This window comes from Carassius carassius, chromosome 25 (genome assembly GCF_963082965.1).
Source record: "Carassius carassius chromosome 25, fCarCar2.1, whole genome shotgun sequence".
NCBI classification, from domain to species: Eukaryota; Metazoa; Chordata; class Actinopteri; order Cypriniformes; family Cyprinidae; genus Carassius; species Carassius carassius.
Window position 1 is genome coordinate 3,692,414 of NC_081779.1, and position 11,590 is coordinate 3,704,003.

The 11,590-nt window shown below is 33.9% G+C and overlaps 1 protein-coding gene and 1 long non-coding RNA gene across 2 annotated transcripts; one reads left to right on the forward strand and one right to left on the reverse strand.

Moving 5' to 3' along the window:
- Positions 1 to 1,156: 1,156 nt before the first annotated feature.
- LOC132103922 (uncharacterized) lies at positions 1,157 to 4,597 on the reverse strand. The gene is made up of 4 exons (XR_009423491.1): positions 4,551 to 4,597; positions 4,101 to 4,140; positions 3,327 to 3,399; positions 1,157 to 1,233 (listed from the first exon to the last, which is right to left on the reverse strand). It is a non-coding gene; the product is annotated as an uncharacterized LOC132103922 (long non-coding RNA).
- A 742-nt stretch (positions 4,598 to 5,339) lies between these two features.
- On the forward strand, positions 5,340 to 11,276 carry LOC132103923 (palmitoyltransferase ZDHHC3-like). Its single transcript, XM_059509000.1, has 7 exons — positions 5,340 to 5,585; positions 8,008 to 8,345; positions 9,570 to 9,694; positions 9,822 to 9,918; positions 10,082 to 10,163; positions 10,287 to 10,417; positions 11,037 to 11,276. Exons 2-7 carry the CDS (start codon positions 8,037 to 8,039, stop codon positions 11,193 to 11,195), a joined length of 903 nt encoding a protein of 300 aa, XP_059364983.1. The 5' UTR covers positions 5,340 to 5,585; positions 8,008 to 8,036; the 3' UTR covers positions 11,196 to 11,276.
- The last annotated feature ends 314 nt before the right edge of the window (positions 11,277 to 11,590 follow it).

The window sequence follows — 11,590 nt, forward strand, 5'->3', positions numbered from 1 at the left end:
AATAATTAAAATAATCATATTTAACTGTATTTTAATGGTAATTCTTACTGCTATTACTATAAAAACACAAATAACAATAAATTAACAGTAATTTATTTTTGTACATTTATGTTTTATCATACTACTACAAATGTTAAACCAATATGAATAATAATATTTATTGAATATTAGTAATAATATTTAAATTAATTATTATTATTTTTAATTATGTTTATTTTTCACCACTGATGTTTAATCATATTGCTATAAGACAACAATAACAATTAAACATGAAAAATAATTTATTTATATATTGATAATTTGTATTTTTAACATATTGTTAAACTATAACAATAATAATTAATAATATTATTAATTTATTTATTGAACTCCAGGATCTTTTATCATATATTATTTACAATACTAATAATACAATTATTAATAATATTTATTATTATTATTAAGTATGATAAATATACCAATCTTCAATTAATGAATAATTGATCAAATCAATTTAGGTATTATCTAAATATATTTTGCTTTTTTTTTAGCTATTCCATGTGGAACAGTTTGAACAGTTAAAACTGCTTTACATTGCAAGTAAGTACATTTTATTTATAGCGTTCATTTAAATTCAACTTACACTGACCAAAGTTCTATTCAAAACAGAATGTTGTACTTCACTCAACCATGGTAAAAGTGTGACACAGGTTTATTGCTCTATTTGAATGCATTTGTGCTGATCATCTCACCTCTGTCTGTGGCCTCGGGATCTTCTCTGGTGTTCCTGAAGGATTTACTGCAGCATCAGTGTCCAAATCCACTTTACGCTTCTTCACAGCTAAACGCAGAGAAACACATTTAACAGCTTCAAACACACCTCAAAATACACTGGATATGAATGAGCAAGACTGATTTAAACACACCAGTGTCAGCGTCTGTTTTTGCGTCGCTGCCGGGTTTCTCAGATGTAGCTGCTGAGATCGACATCTGATCAGAAATACAGGAGAATTATGATTTGACCTGCCCGAGCTCATCGTGACTGAGTCTGCATTACAAATGAAAGAACCTGTGTGAACGGCGGTCTGTTCATGGTCTTGCGAGCGCGGTGGACTTTAGCAGGAGCTGAGGAGGAGGAGGAGAGTGATGAAGATGAGGATGGAGTCGTCTTACTGCCTGGACCGCAGACGCTCATTTTAGCTCTGAGAGACGCTGATGATGGAGATGAGAGAGACGAGCTTTTACCAGCGCTGCCTGTGAGGAGAGACAGACAACACAACATTACATAAAACTTAAGTAGTATTACTTTTTTAATTAATTAACACTGGCATCTTGATTTACTGTTTTGTGTTCTTTATGTTTTGGCATAAAACTGTCATGCCGATAAAAAAACAGGGCTTGACACTAGAAAAAATGTAGGCAGAAAGTAGGGCTGCACGATCATAACAAAAATCTGAATTGTTGATTATTCCCTTGAAATTATAATTGTGATCATTAATTACGAATATCACAATTTACATTGAACGATGTTTATACCATTGTTTGATGCAACTGCATGCTTCAGTGCTTTCACTTAGTGCTTTTCTATAGTATTAAGCCTCAAATGTCAACTATACATTGGTTTCTTTTTTAAATGATAAAAAAGTACAAATATGAATGGTATTATAATGTTATACTAAAACTAAAATTAAATAATGGCAAAAACTCTTAAGATAACATCTAGAAAGAAGTAAATGCATCTCAAGCACGCAGAATAACATAAGTGGACTTTGAAAGATTAATTGCTGCTTTGAACAATTACGTTTTTGTTTTAATCGCGATTAGAAATTTTATTAATTGTGCAGCCTTAGCAGAAATATTTAAGTTTTAAAACTTATCGTGTTCACGCGCAATGAAAATTGATCAAATAATGCATTTTTTCTTAATAAAGTGATACAAGGTGACATTTACAAGCAAATGATTTCATGTATTGGAATACAAAAAGTACAGTACTCTTCTGCTTCAAACTGTGTTTAATAATCATGTAAATATTAGGGATGCACCGAAACGAAAATTCTTGACCGAATAAGAACAAAATCAAACTAAAAAGCACTAAAAATTCTCTTTTTTCTGCTATTTTTGTCAGAATTATTTAGTTTGCCCAATCCTGGTGCATCTCTAGTAAATATTTATAGGTCTACTTTAAAACTGTATGGGTCAAAGAAGAGATGTCCCATTTTGGTGTCCACATCGAATTACATTTACAAAAGTAATTTTATATACATGGAAGGCATATTAAGTACAGGTAAAAATTTCTTCCTTATTGTTTCAAAAATCTTTTGTGAAAATAAAATAATGTCCCATCGTTATCAAGCATAACAGATATATGTACAAATAAAAAATAAATACTTATTCTGACTTGATTTTTTATATTTGTTTATATTAGAGCTGTCAAAAGAATTAGCGTGTTAACGGATGTGATTAAGCCAAAATGGCAATTAAAGGAACCTTAAAACTGTGTGCATGCATGTAAGGATTTGTTATATATGTAAAGAGTTGTTAGAAAATATGATGTGCGTCAGATCCACATCATGCAGCTCTTAAAGCAGCTAAAATAAGCTAATAACCTGCTGCTATGATGTCTATTAATCAAAGGACAAAGAAAAAAAAGACCTTTTTTAGCTCTAAGGATCCATCTATATTTAATTTAGAATTTTCAATTTCTGTTGAAGGGCACAGGTAAATATGACATTTTTATATGGGGTTTATGTGAAAATTGTCCACTTAAATTAAAATGGGATTTTTTTTTTTAAGTTTAATAAATGTTCAAATTGATAGTTCTCAATTATACTGTAAGGTAGAATGGCTATAGTCTGTTAAATATTAGGGGGATAAAACAGGTATCAGTGATACTCACCTTCAGTCATAAGAAGAGGCCATTAAACTAATATTTACTTATGTTGTTTCAACATTAATTTTAAGATTGAATGTGAAATTATTGCAATATAAAAGTATATTTAAAAATGTTTATGTTAGGTGGGATTAATAATCGCAATTAATTTTTGAAAAAAAAATGTGCGCTTAATTTAATTTTTTTGTATTTATTATTAATCGACAGCACTATAAAATATACATATCTAAAACTTTTTATGACCTTAACTTTTTTTTTTTTTTTTTTACTTTTTACAGACCCACTGGGACTTCTTCAAAATGCATTTTATATTTCACACACATACATTTTTTGCCACAAAAAAAACATTGTCGAGCCCCAAAAAACTTTGAATGTGAGCATGAAAAGTAAGAAAGTGAAGTAAGTTTTGTCTCCAAAGTTCAGAATCACAGACTGAACTGTAAAACGCATGACTCACCTGAGAAAGTTTTAGTGGATGTGGTGGGACGTCCCTTATCCAGACGTCCAGTCACGTCTTCCATCTGTTTACCCTTTACAGCCACAATCAGCTCCACTAACATGACCACAGCAACACAATTAGACAAAAAAACTAACTAGTAAAAATTAACAGAGAAGCACATCTACAGAAATTTAATTGTTTTAAAACCTTTGATTAAAAAAAACATTTAAAGATATTTTGATATGGGTTATCTCATGATATGATACTGCATTTAATATTTGCAGATATCATGTTTTATTTGCAATGAAATAATAACAGGGAAAACATTTCACATGCACAATATTTTTTAAATCACCAGTCAACAAACAACATAATGCATTTATTAATTTAAATAACAATTTTTTTTAATGCAAATGCTTCAATCTTTAATTTGACATGCTAAAATCATGCATAAAAAAATTGATAGATAATGTGCAATATAAATGAAAGAAAAATGTTATAGAAAATCAGGCTGACACCAACTTTTTTATATATATAAAATCTGTTATTGGTGGGAACATATAAAAATGTTCAATTGTATACATCTAAAAAATTTCACCTGTTTTAAATAAAAAAGTGGATTTTTAATAGAGTGTAGTAACATTGCTCATGTAAACTGTTCAAGTGAACTGCAGAACAGATCCAAAATGAATCTAAGAAATCTGTCTGAATGAGTAATAACAACCTTATACAGAACAATTATTGGCCAATACAAATATACAAGATGCACCTCTACTTATAAAACACCCTCACCTTCCTGTCTGGATTGATGAGAGCTCCCATCTGATGGGGTCTGGAGTAAATAATGTAATAAAAAATTATACTGTTAAATATGATTTATAATCCAGAAACAATGATATCACAGCAAAATATGATCTACATAGATTTTAAACAACTAAACTCACCTTTAAAGAGGAAACTTGGGTCATATAAAAGAAATATGTCCCGTTTAGTTTGCAATTTGCATATAGCAATATTATGAAATACAATGAAATACAATGAAAACATCTGTGCATATATTCACACACTGATGTCTCTTCTGCACAATACAACACACGCCGAACAGAAACAGCAATGATGAAAGCCGTATTTATAACCTCTACCGGGAACACACATTCATAACATGGCCTCAGACACGCAGATGCACTGAAATTAAGGCAGCCAAGTGTAAATGTGTGTTTTATTGTGTGCTGTGTTTCTCACCTCGAGCGCGCACTCAGCTGCCGACATGATAACGGATGAACCGCGGCGCGCGCACCCGGCACTATTGCTAAGACAAAAGTCATTAAGACATCTCATCTTTACACATCTTTTTGAATTACATTTTAAGTTTTTTTTTTTTTTTTTTTTTTTATAAGACGTGGGATATTATTTATGCTATCTATGGAAGCCCATTTCCTGCAACTGAATAAAAAAAAAGTTAATTGCGACTTTTATGTCACAATTATGTATTTTTTTCGCGCGGTTATATCTCACAGTTCAGAGGGGAGGAAAAAGACAGAACTGCAAAATTTAAACTTGCAACTGCGAGGGAAAAAAGTCAGAATTGTGAAATAAAAAGTCGCAATAACCTTTGTTATTTTTATTCAGTGGCGAAAACGGACTTCATAGTTGTCACATAATGTAAACAATTAATTAGAAATTAGTAATAATAAATAAATAAATATTTAATGTTAAAGCTGAAAAAAACTTAATGTAAACAATTGTTAAAAATTTAAAAAATTTAAACAAAACTGGTGTATTCTTCACCTTTGACACCTTTACACCCAAATGCACGCATACAACGACAAAAAAATCATAAACTTATCTAAGATTAATGTTAATTTTCCATATTTAAAATATCGGAATATATATATATATATATATATATATATATATATATATATATATATATATATAAATATTATTATTATTTGTATTATTTTTATTATTATTATTATTATTTTATTTATTTTTTTCAGAAAGCATCTGGACTTTTATTGTGTAATGCTCAGGAGCGGAAGTGCGGAGTCGGACGGTATTGGGTGTGTGACGCCAGTAACCTAAACTTCCTGGTTGCCGTGCTCCACCTGACGAAACTGGAGCAAAATTCACACGAAAACATAACTGTCTGCTCATATTATACAACAAACTGACATCCTATCACTACATCACATCATCTTTGTGAAAGCAGAGGGAGAATTCATTATTTAAAGTAGAGAAATCAGTCGAGCGCTGCTGGAGGATCCGAAGAAGACGGTGAGTGTGGATGGATTTGAAGACAAGGCATTTGTCCGAAAATATATCCTCCGTTTGTAAATTAAAGTAGTCTTTGAGAATTATTTTCTATAATATTTAAAAGTTCTGTCACAAAAAATAAATGATAAAATATGTCGGATTTAGTTGATAGTGTATTATGGTAACGTTATTTTATTTTGTTTATATCTCTGTGATAATTTTGTATTCATTTATATGGTTGGTTATTTCTTTGAGCATATTCTGATATTAGTTTTATTTTATTTATTTTTATTTAGCGCGGACACACAAACATCATATTAATTATTTTAGACAATTTGATAATAATACTTTTAATAATATTTTTAAGTAGTTTTGTGTTTTTGTATTTTCTATTCATATTATAATTTCTGTTTTTCATTTAAATTTGAGTAATTTAGTAGTTTATTTATGTATTTAATTTTATTTATTTTGTCAATGGAGCTTTTATTCGATTTATTTTTGATATCAGATTAATAATTTTAGTACATCATCTTAAACTAAAGGAAAATGTGAAATACCATCTTGGCAAATAGCTGAAATAAAATAAGTTTAAGGTTTTTTTTATGCTTTGTTTTATTTCAGTTAAAGTTTCTTTCAAGTAACGTGTTTTTTTTTCAGTTATCTGTTATAACCCTGCTTCTTAATGGTCATTATCTATATTAAATTTGCTGACAGTGCATCCTCTGCTTTTAAATGTCTGACAACAGTCACATGATCGAAATTTTGTTATAAAAACTCTGCTTTTTAAAGCTGATTGCAGAAGCATTCCTAACTGAAACAGCAGAGCAAGGCTTGCAACACCATGATCATGAGTTTGATTCTCTGGGAATGCATGAACTTATAGATCTATACCTTGATAGATAGACAGATAGATATACTAAAATACAGTCATGGCCAAAAATATTGTCACCCTTGGTAAATATGATCAAAGAAGGCTGTAAAATTGTAAGATAATAAGAATTTAAAATGGGGAGAAATATCTCAAATACACATTGGCCACAATTAACAGAACCCTTTTATTCAATACTTTTTGAAACCTCCATTTGTCAGTTTAACAGGTCAAAATTTTCTCCTATAATGCCTGATGAGGTTAGAGAACACCTGACAAGAGATCAGAGACCATTCCTTCATCCAGAACCACTCCAGACCCTTTAGATTCCCAGCTTCTCTTCTTCAGTTCACTCCTCTCATTTTCTGTAGGGTTCAGGTCAGAGGACTGGAATAGCCTTAGCAGAAGCTTGGTTTTGTGCCCAGTGACCCATTTTTGTGTTGTTTTGAGGTTTTTGTTTGGATTATTGTATGGTTGGAAGATCTAAACATGGTCCCATTATAAGATTTCTAACAGACTCAGTCACTTAATGATTTTTGACCTGTTGGTATTTGATAGAATCAAAGATGCCATTTGTCTGAACAAGACGTCCAGGACCTCCAGCAGAAATATAGGCCCACGATATACAGCTGTATATTTCATTGTACACATGGGGTACTTTTTATCTCTGTGTTCACCAAACCCATCTTGCGTGTTTGCAGCTAAAAAGCTCATCTTTTAGTTTCATCTGACCATAGAAGCCAGTCCCATCTAAAGATCCAGTCATGGCTGATAAATGAATATGCTGGAGTTTGTTTTTGCATGAGCTAGGAGAATTTTTCTTGAAACCCCCCTAAACAACATATGGTGATGTAGGTGCTGTTTGACCATTTTTTTAAGGTTTTCTGACCCCGAGACTCAAGTATATTCTGCAGTTCTCCAGCTGTGGTCCTTGGAGAGTCTTTAGTCACTCAAACTCTCCTCCTCACCGTGCATTAGGACGATATAGACACACGTCATCTTTCAGGCAGTGCGTAACATTTTCTGTTGATTGGAAATTGATTAAAGCCACTTCACTAATTTGTGAAGCTCAATTATCTTTTGCTGAACATCAGAAATATATACTTTGGTTTTTCTCATTGTGATGGATGATTAAGGGAATTTGGGCTTTGTTTACCCTCGTATTTATATTAATTTTATCCATGGCTGGATAATTTAATGTTCATAATCACCCTGGAGTGCTCAAAATTGTGAATATGAATGGGAATATACTTCAGATATATTTTACTCATAAGAATTTCTAGGGGTGCCAATAATTGTGTCCAACGTGTATTTGAGAAAAACATTTATTTCACAACTATATCCCCCCCCCCCAATTTTAAATTCTAATTATCCAATGAAAGGTTAGCTTTTTGTCTTGCAGATTAATTTCCACAGCCTTCTTTGATCATATTTACCAAGGGTGCCAATATGTTTGGCCATGACTGTAACACTGGTGTAAGTTACTTTAGGAGATAAAAGCATCTTTAAAATGCATGAATGTAAATGACCTGACTGGCTGATGTGTGACCCGCAGGTCTTTCTGTCTCTCTGTAGGAGGATGAGGGTGTTTGCCTGTGGGAAGGATGAAGAGTTCCCCAGCTAACCGCAGTCGGGACATCGAGCGTCAGGCAGGATATCTGCGCCCAGAGCACTGCGCACCGCCCCCTCCGCGGACACACTCGGCCGACGACATGTGGTTCATCCGGGACGGCTGCGGCATTGTGTGCGGCGTGATCACATGGCTGCTGGTCTTCTACGCCGAGTTTGTGGTCGTCTTCGTTATGCTCCTGCCGGCGAAGAATGTGGTGTACAGCTTCATTAACGGTGCTGTGTTTAACGGACTGGCCTTCCTTGCCCTGGCATCACACTTCAGAGCCATGTGCACCGACCCGGTGAGACAAACACACACACACACACACACACACACACACACACAGCAGTCCTAATCAGGCACGATGTGACACATATCCAGACCTGGTAACACCAAGAAAGATGACTATTTTGATAACTATAGCATAAAGTTTTAATAATTGCTCTAACTCCTAGAGGAGAGCAGAGTTCACACTAAATTAAACGATAACAACTTTTAACATAGATTTACATATAATTGTTTAAATGAATTCGTTTTTAAGTATATTTAAATATTTAATTATTATTATTGAAATGTATATACTTATTGATATATATATATATGTGTGTGTGTGTGTGTATGTGTGTGTGTGTGTGTGTGTGTGTGTGTGTGTGTGTGACCCTGGAGCACAAAACCATTCTAAGTCGCTGGGGTATATTTGTAGCAATATAAATATGGGTCAAAATTATTGATTTTTCTTTTATGCCAAAAATCATATGGATATTAAAAAAGATCATGTTCCATGAAGATATTTAGTACATTTCCTACTGTAAATATATTAAAACTTAATTTTAGATTAGTAATATGCATCACTAAGGACTTCATCTGGACTTTAAAGGTAACTTTAAAGGTACTTTTCTCCATATTTTGATTTTTTTTTGCTCCCTCAGATTCCAGATTTTCAAATAGTTGTATCTCAGCCAAATTTTGTCCCATCATAACAAACCATACATCAATGGAAATATTATTTAATCCGCTATCAGATTATGGATAAATCAAAATTGTGAAAAATTTACACTAAAGACTGGTTTTGTGGTCCGTGGTCACGTATATACTGTATATTAAAATATATATTATATATGTCGTTCTTGGTGAAAATGGGCCTTTGAACTCATATTTCAGTTATAGAATTGCAGCCAATTGGATCATACTTGATGTTTATAGGTGAAGTATGGAATTTCTTTGCCTTTTGTGTCACTAAATTTAATTGGCAAAAATAATGACTATTTTCATACAGAATTAAAACAGTCCCTTTTCTGTGATTAGTCAATCATACAGATAGCCCCGCCCCAAACTCATGTGATTGGTCGAATCAGAAGTTGATATGTCGCCGGGTGACTCAAACAAACAAGCATCAAACTACCAATGACTGACTTATACAGACTCTGAACATGAAACTGAATTATTTGATGCTAAATGGCTAGGAAACACTCATGCACCTCGGGAGCTGGCGTTTTGACTCTCTCTCCTCTTCCTCTCGCCACAGGGAGCCGTTCCAAAGGGAAACGCCACTAAAGAGTTTATAGAGAGTCTACAGCTCAAGCCTGGACAGGTGGTGTATAAATGTCCTAAATGCTGCAGCATCAAACCTGATAGAGCTCATCACTGCAGGTAACAACAAACATACACACACACACGCACACACTGCATCAAGAACTGAATCATCACTGTGTGATCTTAAATACAGAAGCAGGTTTCCGGAAGTGTCTCATTGTAAGTGTGTGTTTTCTCTGTCTAGTGTGTGTAAGCGCTGTATCAAGAAGATGGACCATCACTGCCCTTGGGTCAACAACTGTGTGGGAGAGAACAACCAAAAATACTTTGTGCTCTTCACTGTTGAGTTTCATGTTATTTCACTATCATTGAGATACTTCATTTAAAATTGTTCTTATTTTTATATTTTCAGTTTTCATTTAAATATTACTAATATAATTGTAATATTTATTTAATTCTGTTTAATTGATTAAAGAGACATACTGTTTCATGTGTCTTTTACAGATGTACATTGCTTTGATTTCTCTTCATGCTCTCATCATGGTTGTTCTCCATTTTGTCTTCTGTTTTGAAGAAGACTGGGCAAGTAAGTGTTTGTTTCTGTTTTAATTACCTCAGTTTGCTGCTAAATGATTGGCTGCTTGTGTTGTAACAGAGTGCTTTGATTGGTTGGTTAGTTTTTTAAAAGCTTTCAGTTTTTTCTCTTCAGAGTGCAGTTCATTTTCTCCTCCGGCGACTGTCATCCTCCTCATCTTCCTGTGCTTTGAGGGTCTCCTCTTCCTCATTTTCACCGCTGTGATGTTCGGGACGCAGATTCACTCCATCTGTAATGATGAGACTGTAAGTCTTCTGAATATGAAAAAAGACCTATCAAAATATTGATAAAAACTATAATAGTATATCAAACGCAACCACTGCATATTAATCATGATCCAAACAAAGGTGCTGCATACATGCAACATGAGCAGTTTTCAATCTAAATTAGATCGTATAATTTCTCAATTTGAAACAAAAACAGAATGGTTTGACTTCAGTTTTGTGAAACCATACTTAAAAAATATCTGCATGAAACCGAAACAGCTGAAGAGCTGAAGGAGATGCAGATTCACTCTCTGCCAGCAGGTGGCGCTTAAAGCGTTTCCTTAGTTTCAGCTGTAAACAAAGCAGCGCTGCACTTATTAACTTTAATATGCATTATACAGCGGCAAGATAAAATGAAAATAGACCTACATTTTTTTAAAGACCGTAATAACTCCTACCGCTAAATGAATCGTGATTTGTTTAGCATCTCAACTGATTTGAATCGTCACATGTTTGGATGAATTTTCAACCGGCTCGCAGTTAATCATTACAACCCTACTTCAACATTACCCGAAGAAAACGTTTAGATGGATTCAATTAAAACTGAATACAGAAATCATTCTTCATTATCTGAGAGTGTGAGTCTCTCTGTTCGCAGGGAATCGAGCAGCTGAAGAAAGAAGAGAAACGATGGGCCAAAAAGTCCAAGTGGATGAACATGAAGGTTGTGTTCGGTCACCCGTTCTCTCTGGCCTGGCTGAGCCCGTTTGCCACACCGGATCACGGGAAGGCCAATCTCTACCAGTATGTGGTCTGAGACGGCCGAGCCAACAACCTCACCTCCTCTGTCTCTACACAAACATCTCTTTGCTTTTTAACTCTGTCTGCTCTGAAAGACCTGACTGCACAGAACACCACGCTACGCTGCTCTAGTGGGCTCTTTCCGCTCATCGAGACACTGACAGTCTCAGAGAGTGACACTGATGCACTGTTGTAATGAATCCCACACTGTGAATGCTGGCATCTACAAATGACGCTAGTGATGAACTGGATCTAGTCACCCGGTGAGATTCTAGAGGCCTTGACCATGAAACCTACTAGCCATCACCAGCCGTGGCAAATAACTAGTGTTTCTTGTTGGTGTGATTTGATTTAGTTTTTTTTGATTGACGGATGCCTTTACATTTGCTGGATAATTTCTTTTTGCGCTCA

Bases quoted from the DNA above. Each gene is read 5' to 3' on its own strand.
- LOC132103923 (XM_059509000.1), top strand. From the start codon at position 8,037: ATGAAGAGTTCCCCAGCTAACCGCAGTCGGGACATCGAGCGTCAGGCA. The intron at 9,695-9,821 runs GTAACAACAAAC...TTCTCTGTCTAG, and splicing joins GATAGAGCTCATCACTGCAG to TGTGTGTAAGCGCTGTATCA. The intron at 10,164-10,286 runs GTAAGTGTTTGT...TTTTCTCTTCAG, and splicing joins TTTTGAAGAAGACTGGGCAA to AGTGCAGTTCATTTTCTCCT.